Genomic DNA, 21,793 nt, shown 5'->3' on the forward strand with positions numbered 1-21,793 from the left:
TAATGACCAAATAAAAGCTTCCCCTCCTCATAATGATGAATAGGAGGAGGTTTCCCATTCCAATCTCATTTGCCTTGTGGTTTTGATTATTTATATGCACATAGGAAACTTCATATTATAGGGAATATGCAATTTCTGTAGTGAGTTTCTTACAAATTAGGATATTTGATACAAGGTCGAGCAATTTTTCTTTTCATTTTGTTACAAATGTTCCAGCGATCTGAAATTGCCATCAGTTTGTTTATGCTCTGCAAAGGCTCGCCTCCTAAACTCGACTAACATCACCAAACGGAAGATAAACTAGGGAATTTTTTCCCCTTTAAACAGGGTAGTTAATGCCTATGGGAAAATACATTCTTAACAAATAAAACCCAGGGGATCTAGTCCAGCAAAGGAACGAATCCTCATCTTTCAAACTGGTAAACAATACAAGAATTCAAAAATAGTTTCTTTTCAACTCATGCCACATAACGTACAAACTGAGTTTGTATGTAATTGCAATGCCAGATCAACTTTCCAGACGGACACGAAGAATCAATGATTAGAGGCTTAACTTTAATATGCAAAGTAGAGGGTTGGGTGGACATGGACAGGGGCATCAGCATAAAGACCCCACAACTGGAAGTGGAACTTTCGGTCATTTCCCGTCTGAGGATATATAGGGCATATTGGATAATGGTCAGAGTATCTGAAAGGAAACCACAAGCTGATTAGTTCCACTCCAAGGGATGGATTTTAAAAACCAGTTCTTATTCTTTACCATTGATTAGACGTCTAAATGGAGGCTACATATGGTGAAAGTTATATACGTTCAGCCGTTATAGCAAAAGGGCGATAAATTACCCAGGGTGACTGCAGAGAACTCTCTAATCCACTCTTTCAATTTTCACTCTCACCTGTGAAAAAGCCCGAAACTGTATGTCAATCAATTGTTAATAATGTGCTCTGGAAGGGAACAAGTTGAAATTGTTCCCCAAACTGCAAATCAAGAGACAAAGTATGTGCGACTACTACTGTTGAATGACATTATACATCGGAACATAAGCCTGTGTCTGCAGTTCAGGACTAAAATATGCTTTCATGTGACCTATAAAGTCACAGCTCCGGGCAGCACAAAGCTCATATTTGCTCATATTCGGAAGAGTACCCGAACATAGATGCAGCTAACGGAAGCCTCTGAAAGGAAGTTTGTCATATGAAATTTAAAATAATTGTTTTTAAATTTGTAGCTTCCAGATTGGGTTTCTACTGTGCCTGCCAAACATTCTCTCTTCTTTTTCTGTGGGTTAGCTACACAAATATGGATTTAATTTGTTTATTAATAGAAGGAAGTGGTGATTCAGCCACTTTGTATAGATGCCCTAGTTTTCCTATCTCGACTCTCCTTGCACAGAACACTGTACGATGTAACAGGTCAGAGACTAGGAGGAAGGAGAGTATGGAGGAGCTGTGACCAGGGGGAGCAAGCCCCTTGCCTCTCTGTGTGGTCTGCAGCCCTTGGACCCCCTGACCTGTGCTCACCTCAGTCCCTGGCCAGGCCCTGCTGCTCCATTTTTGTCCTTTCCCTGCATCTGGATATGGGCTCTGGGCGGCAGAAATGCACGTCACTCAGCGCTTCCTTTCACATTGGTTCCAAATTTTTCCTCAACCGTGGCAAGTAGCAGAGACACTCTTGCTGCTTCTTTCTCTAAAAAGTGTGCAGGTCTGTGTTTATTCGCTACAACAAGATCAAATATACGCATTCTAGGACTTAGTGCTGTCCACGTGCACTTACGAGCACATGCCCAGGTACGTTACTCCACTGCCCTGAGCCAGGTACAGCTCCTGAGTAACACAGAGCAATCCTAGCCGCCCTGCCTACTTCACAGGGTTCTAGGTAACAGGCCTTTGAGCTCTAACTTCCAATGAAAGGTACTGCGTAATTAATAGCAAAGAATGCTGGTTCAAGTGAAAAATGTGTATTTACACAGCAGCCAGTTATATGGCTAAGCACGTGGAACATGAAAGCTGAATCATGAAACGGTTGGAAGGAGGAAGGAGGGAGGATGTCCAGAGAAGGGAGAAGACAGCAACAGAGGACAAGCGTGCGGGTATACCTGTGCCTGCTCGACAGGGACCTGAAAAAGTACAGCTCGAAGAGGCGCTTATTTGAAAACATCGCCATAATGGTTTTGTGTCAACGTGGCTAATCTATGTTGCCTGGTTGTTTGGTCAAACACTAGTCTAGACGTTGCTGTGAAGACATCTTATAAATGTGATTGACATTTACAATCAGCTGACTTTAAATAAAGCAAATTACACTCGATAATGTGACTGGGCTTTGTCCAATCAGTTGAAGGCCTTAAGAGCAACAACTGAGGTTTCCCAGAGAAGAAGTAATTTTGCCTCAAACCATAACATAAAAACCCTGTCTCGGTTTCCAGCCTGTTTGCCTGCCCTACAGATTTTGGACTTACCAACCTCCAATGTCGCGTCAGCCAGATCCCTAAAATCTCTCTCTCTCCACATATGTATATTCTATTAGTTCTCTTTCTATGGAGAACCCTGACTGCTACTAACACCAAGGTCACTTTTATTGGAAACTCCAGTGGCTTCTTTCAATCTTCATCTGTTTGCCATTTTCAGGAGCATCTATACTCCGACTTTGCCAGTCATACAGTGTAGAGAAAATATAACCCCACGTGATCATTTTTGGTCACAATGAGAAAGATTTGGTATCTGTCAAAGTCAATAAACATCTTCACTTGGTATCTTACCAATAAATTAAAATACTCAACACTGACTGAAATTTTGTCCCCCAGGAAAGGCTCCTGTTTTTGAATAGCTGCCCGCCCACGCCCAATGCCGTGGCCCTTCTCCTCCGGCTCACGCCCCGTGTCCACTTTACAGTCCTAGAATTCTTCCTTCCTGACTTTCTCACATGAAGCTCGTCCCATGCCTGCCTTTAAGCCTGTCTTCAGGTGGCTCCCAGCAGCTTTTTTGAAAATCACTGTCAGACCAGTCATTCTAAATAGGCTTCCATTTATTGCTCACCAATTGCTCAAGAATTTTTCTCTTAGAATTGAAAATAAAAAAATGCTAACTGGGATTCAAGGCTCTGCACGTGGAATCCGGAGCGACCCTCCCATGACAACCCCTGCTCCTAGCTGACACCGTGGCCTCTCCCGAGGCTCACTGCCACCCGCTCCTCAGGCCACCTCCTCTTTACTGGCCCATCATTTCCCATCTTCCAAGTCTCGGCTCAAGTTCCCATTTCCCTGGCCATCCGTATGCTTAATAAACGAGTGCTGTGTTTACCTGGCGCATTCATTGGGCATTTAAGCATAAAATGACTTGTATTATTAATGAATAGAAAACATAGGTAAACACTTTTCTTGTCAACCAGATAAAAAGCTGTCTGAGACAGACTATATTTTAAAAACAATTTAAGGAATGAAAGGAGAGAGGGAGGGAGAAACCAAACAGAAGGCCTCCCTTTGTGCTTAGAAGCTACAAGGGGCAACATGACAGGGTGTGCATGTACCCTCCCTCCAGATGCTACACCTCTTACTTCACACTGTGGGAACAGCCGAAGGGGACATTTTACTAGAATGTGTTGTCCTGAGGACACACGGGTTTTCCAGCTGTGCTTGATTCAAATCCTGCCCATTTTACCACCCGAGGCAAAGTGGCTGCTGAGTGTAGACCACAGTCAGGGAACAAAGCAAGTTCATGAATGTGCACGGGCTGCTCTGAACAGCGGTGCTGGGGCCTTTTTTATTGGTAAACAAAAGGAGACCTCTCAGCCGTTATCCTGTTTGCCCTTTACTGCATCTGACACTGCGTTACCACTCTCTGCATCTGAGGTTTTTCCTCGCGTCTCCCATGACAGCAGTATGTCTTATCTCTGCTCCCACCTCTCCACGCACTCCATCTCAGTCTCCCGAGGGCCAGATTCTTCTGTCTTTAAATGATGCACTCTTGGGGAGGGGGGTTCCACTCTCATGAGCCGAGTAGCCTGATCTGCTTTAACCACCTCAGCAACCAGCTCTACTTAGACTATTCCTAAAGCTCTCACTCCAGTGCAGACTTCTCCCCGGGGGAATACCAACACAGTCAAGTGGTTACTTGAAGTTTCTATATGCATCTAAAATTCAGCAACGCCACACCAGGCCTCAGCATCATCCCCCACCCAAACCTGCTCTTCCTTCTATATTCTCTATCCCCCTGTCCCACTCTGTTATTCCCCACAGCAAGACCTAAAATTACCCCAACTTCTCCCTCCCCTCACCCCTACATCTAGTCATACATTTCTGCCATGTCTACTTCATTAATACTCCCTGAATATATCCCATTCTCCACATTTCTTTAGGCCAGTTTATGTATAAATAAATGCAACAACACCCTAATGCTGCTCTCTTCCCTTTGTCCTCTTCCTGTCCGTTAGCAAGAGTTATCTTCCCCAGATGTCTGTCTGAGCATGCCGCCCCTGCAGACTCTGTATACTTGTAGGACAATTACTTAACGAGGCATGTAAGGTCCTTCACAGCCTCATCCTACTCTGACCTCTGCTCGTACTATTGACATCCTAATATCCTCCTTGGACTTTACATTTCAACCTCATTTAACATACAGTTTCCCCAAGTGCCAATTCTTTCCTGTGTCTCAAAGGCTTTGAAAGTGTCCTCCTCCCAGAAAGCACTGGCTGCTTCGGTTCTTCGCTTTGACAATGCCTCGATGCGCCTCAGCCCCAGGGGCGTCCCCGACCCCTCCCCATCCTAATGCGGGTTCTGGGCTCCTCTGCTGTCCCCCGTTGTACCTTATCACACCCTGAGCATACTGCTCACAGAATATTGCTTTGTTTTTATTTTGTTTTGTGCTCACTGGACTCTAAGGTCCTTGAAGACAGTGACTGTGTCTTATTTGATATTTTATCCCCATCATATATAGCAGAGGGCATGGCACATAGTAGGCATTCATCATGAGTTTGATGAATAAATCAGTGAATGAATATTTTAAATAATTACATGAATCAATTACTAATAAGGAGTCTCTTCTGCCACTATATCCTATGAGTCCATCCTTTATTCATTTCCTTGACCATACAGAAATACTTTCTAATAAAATATTCTGTAGAAATAAAAGCTAGGGCATACATTTTTTTTGAGAATAAAAATATTAGCAAGTAAGAATTGAAAAGGCTTTATTTTATTTAACCCTAAACAAATCTTAAGAAAGCATGAGGACTTGTGAAAATAAAAAATTCATTAAAAATATCATTCCTAGTTCTCATTGACAGAGCTAACCAGAAAACAGACCCACCAAGGGACAAGAAATAATCTTGTTTAAAACTACACAGCAAGTCAGCCTCAGAACCAGAGTGGGCCTCGCTGATCTGTCCACCCAGTCCAGTGTGTACCACCGCATCACGGGCCTCGCTGGTCTGTCCACTCAGTCCAGTGTGTACCACCGCATCACGGGCCTCGCTGGTCTGTCCACTCAGTCCAGTGTGTACCACCGCATCACGGGCCTTACTGGTCTGTCCACTCAGTCCAGTGTGTACCACCACATCACGGGCCTTACTGGTCTGTCCACTCAGTCCAGTGTGTACCACTGCATCACAGGCCTCGCTGGTCTGCCCACCCAGTCCAGTGTGTACCACCGCATCACGGGCCTCGCTGGTCTGTCCACTCAGTCCAGTGTGTACCACTGCATCACAGGCCTTACTGGTCTGTCCACTCAGTCCAGTGTGTACCACCGCATCACAGGCCTTACTGGTCTGTCCACTCAGTCCAGTGTGTACCACCATATCATACGTGGCCTTGTCAGGCCCAGTCCTGACACAAGACCTGATGTCCCCCCTGCACCTGGTCTGCTCGGCACCACCCAGGGATGCTGTGGCCTCTGGCAGGCAGGGCGGTGGTCTGAAGGTTGCTGGGCCTCGTGGCGGGAGCCCCGAAGCCCCGCCCGCAGCTTGTAATCATCAGAGGGACCCTGCTCAGGCGCATGCTCTGTGGTTAATGACCACAGTGGGTGGGGACTCCAGCTTCCAGGGACTGTCACTGGGATGCCAAATGGCATAACTGAGATAAGGTGAAAAAGTAACAAAGCAAACTTTTTATAAGCCACAAAAATCATTCATAAGGACTAAAAACAACAACAACATAAGAACATTTAGGTAACTTGGGACATTTTAGATTCCATAGCTTAATGTCTCTCTATTTTATTCATTTATTTTAAATTTTTTTTCTTTATTGATTTTAGAGAGATGGGGAGAGAGATAGAGATAGAGACAGAGACAGAGACAGAGATAGAGATAGAGATAGAGAGAGATAGAGAGAGAGAGAACATCGATTGGCTGCCTCCTGCATGCCCCCAACTGGGGATATGACCCACAACCTGGGCATGTGCCCTGACAGGGATCTCTTGGTGCATGGGTCAATGCTCAACTACTGAGCCACACTGGCCAGGCTTAATGTCTCTTTAATTCCACCAAAGCAAGGATTAAAGTTCATTTAATAACTAAAGGAGGATGTTTATTCTATATTATAGTCCAGGGCCCAATTCAGAGCAAACAAGTCACTTAGTTAACTTGGCCCAAATGTAGGCCAGTTCCATTGTGTCCACATCATCAGAAATTAAGGAGCCACTCTTTATATAAGAGGAAATCATAGCATTTTAAGTAGCTGGTTTGGAAGAATGGAGAACTGAGGCCCTCTCTGTAGTCATGTGCTATGGAAGATTAGTAAATGCTTAGCCATTCATGAGGAAACAATGATTCATCCTTAAGTCACTCATTTGACCTTGTTCAGAATGGTAACATGTTAAAAATGTATCCAAACTGCTTCCTAATAGCATGTTATTTCAGAGTGGCTCTCCTGACTATGGGTAGTTATTGCCTCACAAATTTACTTAAGCCATATAATTACTTCTCTAATTTTTCCCGTAAGATATTTATGGGTCTGCATAGGCAGACAGCACTAGGAATTCAGCAACGTGACTAAGTATTTGGTCACAAGGGAGCCAAACAGGAAGAAGTGACAGGACAGTCCAGTTGTTTATAGACTGGATAGTAGAAAGCATGCAGGTGGCCAATTAGCAACCAACAGCAAAGACTTTAAATCTGAGAGGCTCCTTTTGAATAATTCTGACTGCTTTGTGTTTTCTGTTTGTTTTTTAATTTTTAATCTAAAAAGAAACACTCTTCTAGCCCTTATTTCATCTACCAAATATCTTTGGGACAGAGAGGATTCATCTTTAAACTCATTTTTTTTTTGTTTTAATCATATTTCCTACCATAAAAATGACAGTTGCTCACTCTTCAAACCTCATAAAAGTGACACTAAAAGTTTAGTCATTGTTTCACAAAAGGATTAGTAAAACTTAAACTGTGACCTGAAACTAGTGGGGATATGAAACAAGATAATATCTAGAATTATGTCTAGTTCCCCTGGACCCAATACAAAGTGATGAAGCCATTCAGTGGCAAGAGAAAAAGTAGGAAGTAAGAGGCCACAGTACTGTCTATTGGTGCTTTAGATTCTGCAACTGCTTGAAAATAAAAAGCCTTCATTATCCATGAGGTTATAAAGTATCCTGGGGGCCTAAGGCTCATGGCCTGGCATTAACAACACCCTTTTCTTCTTACAAACCAACCCCAAATTCTATGCTGCTCTCTTAAAAAGAAAAAAAAAAATCTTTTTTTGTTTCATTAATCCTCACCTGAGGATATTTTTCCATTGATTTTTAGATAGAGTGGAAGAGACTGAGGGAGAGAGAGAGAGAGAAACATCGATGTGAGAGAGAACCCAACCGGGGCTGAGGATCAAACCTACAAGCCAGGTACATGCCCTTGACAGGGAATAGAAGAACCCTTGACCCTTCGGACTGTGGGCTAACGCTGCAACCACTGAGCCAAACCTGCCAGGGCTCTTCCTTATTTTTTTAAATTTCTCTTTCTGTTCAAGGTTTCTAGTGATAATAGTTTTGATGAAGTGTTTCTTGTCTAAAATATTACAGTAAGACACAGGTCACACTATTACCCAAGTGACATACCTATGCACATCTCTCTGGGGGTTTGTGGTTCTATTTCTTCAGGAATTATTTCCAGACAGGGCAGCAGAGATTGGCTGGTGACCAAACTTGTTTATTTTTCTTCTGAGCTCACAGTTCCATTTCTCTCCTTCCCATGTTTTCAGGTGTGAAAATGTGACCTGACTCTTGCCAAAGAAATGTGGTCAGAAGTGATATAAACCATAAAATGTTGTACTTCCTCTGATCCTCTATTCTTTTTCCTTATTTATGTTATCTGATGGCTGTGAGTCTATGCCCAGGGTGACCCTAGAACACATATACGAAAGATGGCAGAGACTCCACATAGCTGGGTCCCTGCAAGGGGCATCGACCCTCACCATGTATAAGAAATAGATTTCTATTGTGGTAAGCCACTAACATGTCAGAGGGTGTCTGTTATAATAACAAACATTATTCTAAAACAGATGGTATCCAGAAATAGGCCAGGAGAGAAATTAAGGTTGCAAAGAAAAATATTGTCAATATTTTTGTATGTCTATTTCCTCCTCCTTTGCTTTTTTTTTTTTTTTTTTTTAACACTTTTATTTATTTCATTGTGTAGATTTACCCATTTTCTTTGCTCCATTAGGAATTCCAAAGGTCTACTTAATCTGGCACAAAATCTACAGAAACAACATCATAGGAAGCATTGAAATAGGTCATCACTGAACAGAGTTCCCTCCTCAAACATGGTAGCTTGAATCACTCAAAACAGAAGACATGAAAAGGCACTGGGGAATCTATTCTGTGTAAGAATTATAGTTATAGTCTGTTTCTACCTGTTGTTCCAGGAGACAAACTGGTGTGCAGGGTCCCAAAATGAACTACCCATCTGTGACAGCCTACCATCATTCTACTCAAATTCTGTCCCCAAACAGCCTTTAAACACAAGATAATTCTCCAGGTTTGGTTTGTTTGTTAAGATGACTACATCTGACTTTATCTAGCCATCCTGGTGCTTTGTAGCAATAGTGCTTACTACAAGATAAATGGTTTGCTTACTCCATCAAGAATAATACCCCATTATTATAGAAAAAATAACAGTTACTACACATTCAAAAGCACATTCTTTAAGCTCAAATAGAAATACAACTCTTTTAATAATTAAATAGGGATGTAATAATTGAAGCAACTAAAGGAAGATTGGCTGAAAATTCCATGAACATTTTATATTCTGTTTCCTTGACTCAAGAGCTAAACCTCATACTTCCACACAGTTTACTTCCAGTAGATGAGAATTAGATGATTTATAAGTTTGTCTTGAGTAACAGGCAGTATGAAAGAGCACATACAAGATGTAAGATCTATGGACAGCCAAGAAAAGCTTAAAATGAACCATAAATAATAAATGGTAGGGTGCCCTGGCCGGTTTGGCTCAGTGGTTGGAGCGTCGGCCTGCGGTACAGAAAGACCCGGGTTTGGTTCCCGCTAAGGGCACGTACCTAGGTTGCAGTTTGTCCCCGGCCCTGGTTGGTCGTGCGGGTGGCAGCCACTCGATGTGTTCCTTTCACATCGATGTTTCTCTCTCTCTCTCTTCCTCTCTCTCCCTCCCGCTCTATCTGAACAAAAAATGGAAAAATGTCCTCGGGTGAGGATAAAAAAAAATAAAATAAAAAAATAAATGGTAGGGTAAGATACAACAAAGAAAATACCTGCAAAGAAAGTGGTAACACTTAAACCTTACATGCTTGAAAAACAATCTTGTTGAAATCTAGGGGGAAATGAACTTTGAAGAGAGATAGGCCTGGGTTCACATCCTGGTTCTGCCTTCTGTGAGTCCATGGGCAACTTACCTAATTTACCCAACCCTCAGTTTTGTCCTGTGTAAAGTGGGTATAATAATACTCTAGTCCTCAGAGCTGGTGTTGGATTCGTCATGTCAAGTGGCATGTGGTAGTCAGTGATTATAAATTGTATATTAGTATACCTGGAAAAGATTTACTATAGACTTAAAAGTTATATTGTTTCTTCGATATGAAGATAGCAGAGTTTCTCATTTAAAAGTTCTGCAGAGACTTCTTTTCGTAATTCATTTATCACATTGGCAGAAACAGCATTGTAAGTTTAACTTGGCTAAGTCTGCTTCATTCATCTGTCAATAAGATTCGGGACTTCAAATCCACCTGACAAAAGCTGGGGCTGCTCAACAGGGTCGTATTCACACCTCACAGGGCTTATGCCACCAACATATTTCTGTCAATTTCTGTCAATCATATTTCTGTCAATCAAGGACAATAATAGGACTTGATAGACACAAATTTTAAAAAGCCACTTAAAACAGGTCTCCTGGCTCTTCTGGTTAGTTACTGGACTGGTTTGATTCTGTTACCTGTGGCTGTTAGAATGGTTCCTCCTTTTTGGTTTTGTCGTTGTTGTTGTTTTGTTTTGTTTTTTTATCCTCAGTCGAGGACATTTTTCCATATTTTGTTCAGATAGAGTGGGAGGAAGAGAGAGAGAGAAACATTGACATGAAAGGGACACATCAAGAGGTTGCCACCCGCACGAGCCAACCAGGGCCGTGAAAGGGACACATCAAGAGGTTGCCACCGGCACGAGCCAACCAGGGCCGGGGAAAAAATGCAGCTGAGGTACGTGCCCTTAGCGGGAACTGAACCCGGGTCTCTCTGGACTGCAGGCCGACGCTCTAACCGCTGAGCCAAACTGGCCAGGGCGGTTCCTCCTTTTTGAACAAAAGGGCAGAAAACCTGCATCCCCCAATGACTCTAAAAAAAGGTCAAAACTAGTGAAATATTTGCTACATTTGAAAACCTTGGAGTCCTTTTGTAAATTTGATCATGTTCTTTGCTCCTTATTGGATCGTGAATCTCCTTTATCCAAAGCAGAGAGTACCATTTCATGCCATCTGCAGTCAGGTTAACAAAACGGTCGGGCAAATCATTGTAGCAAACACATTAGTGATGTCTGAGCTAGGTGCTCAAAGCATCTGAATGGATTCCTTGAGAACTATGTTTTGATACCTACCTTTATGAGGAAGGAAATAGAAAAAAGTACCTGATAGTAACAAAATAAGTTACATACATTATAAGTAAAATTGCTCCTTTGCAACCTTTTACAGCGGGAGACTCTTGTGGTAGTTCATATCTTTTCGTCAAAATGGGTAAAACTACATGATATGCCGAATAGCATTTCAAAGAGTTCATTGATTTGTGGGATCTCATTGAAGTTGTATTTCAACTTTTAAATTATAAATGACATCAATATGTAGGATAAAGAAACTGACAAAAGAAATGCTTTAGCCACACATAATTCTAGTGTGATATAGCCAAGTTTTCCAAATTATATCAATGAAAGTGTAAATGTAAGGTTCCTAAATTAAATTTTATCATTAAGTTGTTAGGTTTTTTTTTTAAATCTTATTTGAGAGTATTACTTCAGGAGGGCAATGGAAAATGGTGACTCTCAGAGACAAAAGAAACCTGCCATTGTCCCTCAGGCCAACCAACCTACTGTTTGTTGCTTTATTAACAAACAGGCAAGTGCCCTAATGCTGTCTTTTGCTCTGTTCAGCACTACTGAGAGTGAATGGCAAGAAAATACACATCAGCGTCACCAAGTTATATTTTAGTACAAGCCACAGGACCTCAGAAGCCACAGGACCACAAAAGCTCATGGTAGAAGGAAGATAGAGGGATTTACTTAACACAGCTTCTATGCCAAGAATTGCTCATTGGAAGCAAGACTACTTAACTTTTCAGACTACCTTTGGGCTTTACATTTAATCTACAGAAGGGAAGCATGCACAATTGCAATTAAAATGGCAGCATAAGCCTTGATATTCTAGGAAAATAAGATTCTCTAAAAATAAAAAAGATAGAAATTTCCAAATTTCAGTTTATGAAAAAAGTGGAAAGAAAAATACGCATAGCCCTGGCCAGTTTGGCTCAGCGGTTAGAGCGTCGGCCTGCGGTCCGGAGAGACCCGGGTTCGGTTCCCGCTAAGGGCACATACCTCGGTTGCAGTTTGTCCCTGGCCCTGGTTGGTTGTGCGGGTGGCGACCACTCGATGTGTCCCTTCACGTCGATGTTTCTCTCTCTCTCTCTCTCCCTCCCACTCTATCTGTACAAAAATGGAAAAATATCCTCGGGTGAGGATAAAAAAAAAAAAAAAAAAAGAAAAATACGCATAAAATTAAATGATGCTGAAAACAGTAAGGGTATGGTCACTGAAAGTTACAATGGTCAATAATTGGATATTGCATCTAAATAAACATAAAATTGATCAATCTATTTAATCATAATAATGTCACTGTTCATTAGTTTTTATTCAGATGCAAGAAACATAGTGGACATATTTTATAAAGGCACTCAGTCTAAAGCAAAATTTGATGAAAAGCAAATACTTCTTGAAAATCATATATGGGAGGTTTAAGAATTGGAGGCTGGAAAGGATTTCATTACCAAGGATTCATTACCATAAGGACCCCCACAGTACGGGCTCCCAAGTACTACGGCAAGACTCCGATGTATTAGCAAAGATAGCATAATCAATGTATGTTTTTCCTCTTTTCCACAATCAATGGTTTCTCATTTTGTTAAATGTGAGCAACCTAAGTTATCTTTTAGTCAGAATGATAATTCATGATTTTACTTTATTTCTTAGGTTTGATTCAATTTGTTAAACACAGTAGAACATCCTTAAAATGCAGTTGAGATTGGGGCAGTATTAATGCTTGTCTATAAATTAGCTTTTTACATTTTGGTCATGCCCTTATGTATGTAATTATTGATATCAAGGTATAACTTTTGACCCATGGCCTGCCAAACCTATGTACCAATGATTCATGTTATAACACATTTATACTTTGTAAGAAATTGAGATAATGTGGTAAGCAGAAAACATTTTAAATCACTGAATTGCAGCCTTGCAAACCCTCTCTCGCTGTGCAGTTTTGAGCCTCTGTTTCCTCACTAAACAATTAGAATGGCAACCTCAGAGAGCGGTTGCGAGATAAAATGAAAGTATTCAGTGCCTAGAATATGGCCGGCCATCTACCAGAGGCTTAAAACATGATTCCTCTTTTCTTTTTATATAGTAACAAAGGAAGAAAAATAGACATGTTTAGATAGGGAACCTGGACTGATAGCCCCAAGAAAGCAAGAGCTCTGTGGCTGCTAAATCTATGAAGAGCCAAAGAGGAAATACTCGAATCCTGAAAGTCACGATGAGCAGAAATGAGATTTAACTACCTCTTGGCCTGCCTAATACGTACATCCACAAACAGAAGCCTTGAATACTATTCTGGCTATAATCTCCACAGTTTCCTATGGGCAGTAGTGGTTTGTTTCTAGTTTTAAAGACAGAGGCTTAAATAAGAAGCCAAAGAATCAGGCTCCTAGGCCCAGGGCATGCCATCTGCCTCGCATTAAGCAAGAACTGAAAGTCAGTTACAGAAGCACCGTGATTTCTAACATGATTTATGTTCCATCCTTGAATGTGGCAGGAAGACTGCAAAAGATATTTGGAAGCCAATGCTTCCTCTGAATAAAGTAAACGAGTATATAAGCTAAGCCCCTCTCCCCGGACCACGCTGGCCTGTTAGATAAGTTGCCAATGTGGAGTCTGTGAACCCTGGAGCAAAGTGGCTATTTGGGATGAGAAAATAGCTCAAGGCTGATGATCATGCTACTGTAAACGAACAGCGCACAGTATAAACACTGAGGTCAGACAGCAGATATCCAGGATATTACTCAAAAACACATCTCGCTCAAAGATGACAAGATAATCTGTTCCTGTGGGTGCAAAGCAGACTGGAATGCTGGTGCTTCGACCTACCCAAGGAAAGAAAAGGAAAGTGCAGCTCTCCAAGGGCCCATCCCAGGCTCTTCTCGCAGGCGAGACTCCATCGGACTTCAAAGGGGTGATGCCTACGGGGCACGCGGGACCAAGCCCACTGGGGCATGGTTTCCAGATCAGGTTGCCATCTACATTTGGTGGACTGGCAAATGCAAACACTTCAGATACAGGTTTAAACAGATGAAAGAAGAAGTGCGAAAGACCCTGGAGACTTGCTTGAAAAAAAAACAACCCTCAGAATTCCAGGAAAAGCATTTAATATCAGGAACTTCATAAGTTATTTCAAGAGTCCCAAGAGAGTAATTGGCTTGTGATGGCATTAAGAATAAACGGTTTTTTTTTCAGTCAACACCTATTGCACTCCAGCATATCACGTGATCACAAAATAGTGTACTTAAAAAATAATTTCCCAAAGTGAAGTACTCTTAAAAGGTCAGTAACATTTTTTCTAATTGAAATATAGACTGTATTTTGAGGTTTTAACCGAGTTTTAACATACGTGATCCTGATCAATGTAGAAGAGTCAAAATGCAGCAAAGATACTTACAGGAGGACCTATATGGTGGGAGAGGGGGGAGAAAGAGAGAGATAAATTAGTGAATATGCAAAATATTATGATTAAATAAAAAGATTAAAGCATCGTCATAATCAGCAGCACAATACAAAGGACATGGAAGTCAGTGATTCTTAATTTTTTTTAGAACATGAACCCTTTGACACCATATCAGAAAAATACATTTACATCCACGGGCATCCAAAATTTATCATAAAATTTCAAGTAATGTTCAGATTCCCTGAGGCTTGTTTATGAATTACTGAAACGTTCATTTATTTTAAGCAAAGACTGTCTAATGTATTGACCTAAAAATGTAGATGAAATATGACACAGTAGGATCTTGGGTCATTTACGATAGACCAATTATAGAGAACTGATATGTAAACTTTCTTGAGTTTGGTAAAATGGCTAAATGTAATCATTATTTGTTTAAGAATATTTTTCATTCGATAGTGTTGTTGATATATAAAAGAATAAGCACTGATGTTTATATGTTTCTTTAAAACTATGTTTTCTCTTCAAAACACCAGCAAATTCTAAGAAAATTTCAACAGTTCACACACCATATATTCAATTAAAACACCAATTCTAAGTAGCCAGAAAGTTGGGAATTAACTTTTATATTTTCTATTAAATTTTGTATAAGCACAAAATTTTCACCTCCTCCAATCTTCTTTTTTTCTTTTGACACAAAAATCAATTCAGTGATTATTTGATTCCACCAATGTGGTTTTTTTTTTGTTTTTTTTTATCCTCACCTGAGGACATTTTTTGACATTTTGTTCAGATAGAGTAGGAGGGAGGGAGAGAGAGAGACAGAAACATCGACATGAAAGGGACACATCGAGTGGTTGCCACCCACACGACCCAACCAGGGCTGGGGACAAACTGCAACCGAGGTACGTGCCCTTAGCGGGAACCGAACCCGGGTCTCTCCAGACCGCAGGCCAACGCTCCAACCGCTGAGCCAAACCGGCCATGGCTCCACCAATGTTTTATCATTTCTTTTTTCTCAAAAGAAATTTATAAAGCATCCTCTATCATGAAACTGCACTTTGTGAAGGGAACACCTATACAAGTTTCCAGTTATCTACATTCAGTGGAAGACAACTTTTGAGACTACTCTTAAAGTAATTAAGCAGCTACACTACCCAAATTCTTGAATTTTCATAAACCCTTTCTACTTTGACATCTTTTTTTTCCCAAAAAGAAGAGGAAATAAGACAAAACAAAATCAATCTCTCTCTGCTCTTTTTGATAGGTTAGTATTTCTACTGTTTCAACCTTTAGTAGTTGATTGTTTTTAATACTAAGAAATACTTATTGAAAATGACATTTCTTATCATACACTAAAATCAAACCTTAAATTACCTCCCTCTTATCTTGCAAGTAAGAATCAATGGCCTTAAGTGGTCATTTACATTTGTGGAGTCTTAGACTTTATACACAAGTAAAACAGTAAGTGAACTCCCTCACTTGGATATTTTGGTTTTAAAAATACATAGTGTTTATTTGACTCTTCCATGTTACTTTGCATATAGGGATTTGGCCTAAAAGCAAAAACTCACTGAAGTGGGTGTTAGGACAATTGGTTTCGAGCTCTGCTCATAAATACTGCACGGCCATGGCCAAATCACCTGACCGTTCGGGCCTCCAGTCCCTCAAATACAAAATGAAAAGTGCTGGATTGATTACTAAGACTGCTGTCATCACTACAATTCTATAGTTATACAAGAGGAATACGAATTCTCAAATTTTGAAATGAATGAGAGTAAAAGCACGACAATATTGTACTAGTTGGACAAAATAACAATGAAGCTTTCCTAGACATGGGCCCCAGTGTCTCAAGGCAGATGTTTTCACAGAGAACCTCTATTTGCAGACTGCCACCTATGAAGATGGAAGCATGGGTGATGTTGCCACACCGTGTGCAGCTAAAAAGCCCTCACTATGCACTGAAAAGATGGACTTGACACAATAAAAAAGCCAAAATTGGGGGCCAGTGGTTATTAACAATATTTTGCACATTTCTCCTTTGATAGAAATAAGATTTTAAAAATTCTAGGTCTAGTAGAGATTTAAACACACACACACACACACACACACACACACACACACGCACACACACGCACAACCTCCAACAAGATGATATAATCATTAATTAGGAGGAAGGGACAGATGCAGGAACCTAAGCAGAACATGGGTGACATGGAGCAGATGAAAGGAAGACTTACCAGATTCTCCTCTTCGGCCCCTCTTACCTCGTTTCCCCGGAGGGCCTGCAATACAAAGAATAATTTTTTTTAATTTTTATTAATTTATTTTTGTTACAGATGCTTCTCCTTTTCTCCCCCTAGACACCCTTCTCCCCATTTCCCCCACACCCCCTCAGCATTGCTGTCTATGTCCATTGGTTATGCATAGATGCATGTATGTTCTTTGGTTTATCTCATCCATTGCCCCGCCCCCCTCCTCTGAGGTCTGTCAGTCTGAACCATACTCCTTTCTATGTCTCTGGGTCTATTTTGTTCATTAGCTTGTTTTGTTCATTATATTCCACAATAAGTGAGATCATGTGGTATTGTCTTTCTCTGATTGGCTTATTTTGCTTAGCATGATACTCTCCAGGTCCCTCCATGTCATCTCAAAGGATGAGAGATCTTTCTTTCTTACAGCTGCATAGTGTTCCATTGTGTACATGTACCACAGCTTTTTTCTCCACTCATCTAGTGTTGGACACTTGGGCTGTTTCCAGATCTTAGCAATTGTAAATAGTGCTGCAATGAACCTAGGGGTACATATATTCTTTCTGATTGGTGTTTCAGGCTTCTTAGGATATATTCCTAGAAGTGGGATTACTGAATAAATGTTTTTTGTGTTTTTTTTTTTTTTTAATTTTTGGTTCTGAAATGACTAATAAATAATTTCTATATATTTTGTCACTGCTTTTAACTTAACAATGTCAAGAAAGGGACCAGATATTTGAAAGGCCAGCACAGGCTTTGGTACTTCAATGTAACTCCTCAGCTTCACTTAGTTATAAAATAGAAAAGTTGCACTAGACCTCTCACCATCCAGGGTTACTTGGGAACACTAAGGATTCGGAAAACCTTTTCATCCTGCAGGAATGTCATTAATAAACAAAGACTTTGCTAAGCAAACTGGTGGTGCTAGGTTCCATGTTTCTCAGAAAAATTTCTTTTCTGAAGGTTTTGGTATAATTACTAATTAAAAGCACTAAGTACAAATGACTGGTTTCTCTTTGGTAAATTCCATCACAATTTTCTTAAAAATATTTAGTTGGCAGTTAGTTACATTTATATATTAGTAACAAAACTAACCTTACAAATACTTCTATTTTATTATATGTGAATTTTTATATATTGGAATTTCTTTAATTGAGAACCAGTTGAGTTAAAATTACAACCCTTTTAATTAGAAAGTATTTAGGTAGTAACTATAGGTCTCATTTTACTAAGGGGCTAGCTTATTATTGTCATTCAATAAATACTTAGTCTTTATGATGATCCCATTTTAAAAGTGAAGAAAAAACTTTTTTTTTTCAGTGCGTTGCCTATGAAGACCACCAAGTTAGCACGTATCAGACTTAGCACAAGATGCTAGACATTCATGGCTTTCAAACCATTATTCTCAATTATATAATTTCTCCCCTCATTTCCTTGGGTAGGAATAGCTCCCACTAAATTATGGTTCCAGCAAATAGAGGAGAATAATTAGCCCACAATGAGAATTGAGGTCTTGTAATATTTGCTGGAAGAAAGAGGCCAAGGAAAATAAAGAACTTCCTGGTTTTAAAGAATGAGCTGCTAAGTTGGACTGATGACTTCCAAATTCTAAAAAGTTCAAGACACAAGCAGCACAGGCTCTTGCAGTCAGCTGACTCGAATGTGATCCCGAGCTACCGACTTCCACATGGAAACACCATCATGAGAAACAAAAACATCAGTGGGCCAGTCCGTTTCCTCCCGAGCCCGTACACAGTATGCGTCTGGCCATCTGTGTTTTGTAAGAGGTTAAAAACAATCAAGCAATAAAATCAATTGAAAATATTAGGAGAAGCAGCTTTGTATCAGACTCTAAAATTGTCATTAGAAATTTCAGATTTATTGCTATATTCTGAAATAAAAAGAGGTTTCTGAATAAAAATCTTATTCAGGGTACTTTTGGGCCAGATTGGAAGCAGAAGCAGTATCATGTAAACAGGTAAATAAGCCCAGTGGGACCCTAGTAGGTATGAAAAATATATATTTATACACACATTCAAACACACATAAACACAGATATATAGAGAGCTGGGCAAAAGTAGGTTTACAGTTTTCATATGTAAAAAGACATGCAGGTTATGATTATTACAATAGCTTTATCACCTCTGTTTCACATACTCACAACTGTAAACTTAGGTTTGCATACCCCTGTATTGACATAGTCTGATATGTAAAATGTCCTTAAGATTAAAAATCAGATTTTTTTCTATTACAAAGATCAATTAAACTAAGAAGTTTTTGGCAACTATGATAACTTATGATGTCTGTGATGTGCATAGTAGGGGTTATAGGTAATAAATAAGACGTGGATCTTCCCTGAAGAGGCAAAAAAGTTTAAAAGGTTAAAATACACACATGAGAATTCATCAGTAGCATGTTGTGACGATGGTACAATGAGCTTTTACTCTCATTTGTTTCTTCTACTCTTAATACATGGTCAATTATAATAACAAGAAATATTTTTAAAGTATTTCTATTAAAAAAGAAATGGACATGCTTTTAGGCAAGAAAGGGACCAGAAATGCAAAGTGGAGCACAGAGATAGAGCCATGAGCCTGCTGGGTTCCAGTTCTACAAGTAGGAACGTAGCATATGACTTCTATTCCTGAAGGATAAACCCTCCAAGTTCTCTAACCAGAGCCAGGCTCACTTCTTAAAGGCAGAGGCATGGAAATGCTGAAAAGATGCTGAAACATAAAAACAAAAATCCCTAGGTGTCTGGCTTAAAGGTTGAGGAATACAGACAATCTCTCAATCAGAAAATGAAGTAAGCATCCACTGATTTAATGCCTAATTCTATCATATTCCCAACATAAATCTGGGACATGAGTCCTAAAATAACATTTTGAGATACGTCTGGTCTAGAAGGGTAGGAAGTCAGGTAACGACAAACATAAAATGTTTAGGTAAGAAAGGTGAGCACAGAGGAAAGAAAGGTAGACACACAGAGCAAACTACACCAAAACAAACAAACAAACAAACAAACCATACTTCTCCTATCCATAATGAAGATAGAACCCCAAATACCAAAAATGTATGAAGAAATCTAATGCTAAGAAAATAGTACTCAATAATGAGATCATGAATTCTTTCTTGGTAAAATTAATTAATTTTAAGAAAACATCAAACAAAAATGGATATGTTAATTAAGCTTTAAGAGCTAAATGAAGAAGTAATATCCATTAAAGGGAAGGATTTTAAATGTAAACAAGGGGTGGGGAGAACAAGTGGATTTGAAAGAGAACTCTTTAGAAATCTTGAAAATAAAATGTATTATTTATCAAATTTATTAAAAAAGATTAAACAACTGAAGGCTAGTCTAGATATGACTGATTAAAGAATTGATGTGAAAATGCAGAATGCAGCCCAGAGAGACAGATCCAATATCTATTACTATCTATCTACCTACCTACCTATGTCATCTATTATAGTCTGAATGTTTGTATTCCCCTAAAATTTACATGTTGAAGTTCTAACCCCCAAAGATGATGGTATTAGGAGGTGAGGCTTTCGGGAAGTGCTTATGTCATGAGGCTGGAGCTCTCATGAATAGGATTAGTGTCTCATAAGAGACCCCACAGAGATTCCTGGTCCCTTCCACTATATGAGGACACAGCAAAAAGGTGCCAGTTGTGAGCCAGGAGAGGGCCCTTAGCAGAAGGCAACCATGATGGCTCCTTGATCTTAGGCTTCCCAACTCCCAGGACAGAACAACATAAATTACCGTTGTTTATGAGCCACTCAGTATTTTGTTATAGCTGCCCAAACACACTAAGACGCTATCTATGTTAAGAAACAAAATTTTACTTATATCAATAAAAGAATCCAAAAGAAATGATAGAGAAGCCTTTTTTAAAAAGAGAAAATAGATGAGAATGTTCCAGAATTGAATACTGAAGTCCTAAGATTGGCAAGTCAAAATAAATCACAATTAAGCACATGGAAGAAGAAACTTAGGGATATTGAAGGATAAAGATAAAATGCTACAAACGACCAGAGGAAAAATTATAATAGGAAATACTTAGACTGCTGTCTTCACCCATAACATGATGCCAAGGAACCCCTGATTTTTATGACAAGCCTCAGAGCCTATAATCATATTTTTTTTATTAGAATTAGTTTGTCATGTTCCCCCAGAAGAACATTACTTTTTAATAGTAGAATTTATTAAGTAAAAACAAAAGATTGCACAAATATTTAAAAATAGTTCAAATAAATGTTAAAAACGAATATTTGAAAGAAATCATCTTATGAAAAAATGATGAAAAAAGATTTTTTTTAAAAGAAATCAAAAACAAAGTTAGAATATTTCTGAACATGTCTGCCTCAAATGTTCAATCAGAATTCTTAGAGAAAAGAATGAAATGCCGTTGGAAACCTGCTTTTTGTTGGAAAAAAAGATAGAATCTAAGTAAATCTAAGATATCTGGCAAGACCGATATCTATTAAATATGACAAGGTTTTACAAAGAACTTCATAATAGTTGAGAAAGAAAATAAAACTAAACTAAGTTATAAGAAGATGGGAATCTAAACTCTATTGGATTTACAAAGAAAATACTATATTTGAAAAGAGCATGCTATACTTACTATAAGAAACAGAGGGTTGGAGTAAGCCTTCTACTGAGCTTAGGGAACTAATAAATTATACAAAACTCTCAGTAAGACTCAGATAAAGATTTTGCTTACAATAGAATAAGTAGAAGTTTGGAAGAAGTCTACTGTGAAAATGAGACAATTTGATATTGCTTCTGAATTTAGGGGTAAACGTAATAAAAATGATATGAATGGAATAAATTTGACAATGGACAGCTGGCAGATCACCAGAGTGAGAAGATGAAAAATCAGAAAAGACAAATGATCGCTGTTTCCCAGACAAAACTGATGTTAACAATAGTTGAAAAAGATACTGGCCATTTCCATTCCAAACTGAGTGATGAAGTATCAGTCAAACATGAGCTGGAAGAACAAATATTGAAGCTGGAACCTGACTCTTATTGACTGAATTTGGCCAGATCCTGTGGCAGAGATTGTCAGTGCATTCTATCAGCAGAAAGACATGACTCTGCAAAAGGAATTGGTTCAAG

The 21,793-nt window shown here is 39.5% G+C and overlaps 1 protein-coding gene across 3 annotated transcripts in view; it reads right to left on the reverse strand.

Annotated features, from left to right (window-relative positions):
- The window catches only part of COL25A1 (collagen type XXV alpha 1 chain), a 512,404-nt gene that overhangs the window by 225,786 nt on the left and 264,825 nt on the right, over window positions 1-21,793 (reverse strand). For all 3 annotated transcript variants that reach the window (XM_036266125.1, XM_036266107.1, XM_036266116.1), the window contains 2 exons: window positions 16,657-16,701; window positions 14,414-14,421 (listed from right to left, as the gene is read on the reverse strand). In XM_036266125.1, coding sequence (XP_036122018.1) covers window positions 14,414-14,421; window positions 16,657-16,701 — 53 coding nt within the window. The remainder of the gene's footprint in view (window positions 1-14,413; window positions 14,422-16,656; window positions 16,702-21,793) is intronic.

This window comes from Molossus molossus, unplaced genomic scaffold (genome assembly GCF_014108415.1).
Source record: "Molossus molossus isolate mMolMol1 unplaced genomic scaffold, mMolMol1.p scaffold_m16_p_1, whole genome shotgun sequence".
NCBI lineage: Eukaryota > Metazoa > Chordata > Mammalia > Chiroptera > Molossidae > Molossus > Molossus molossus.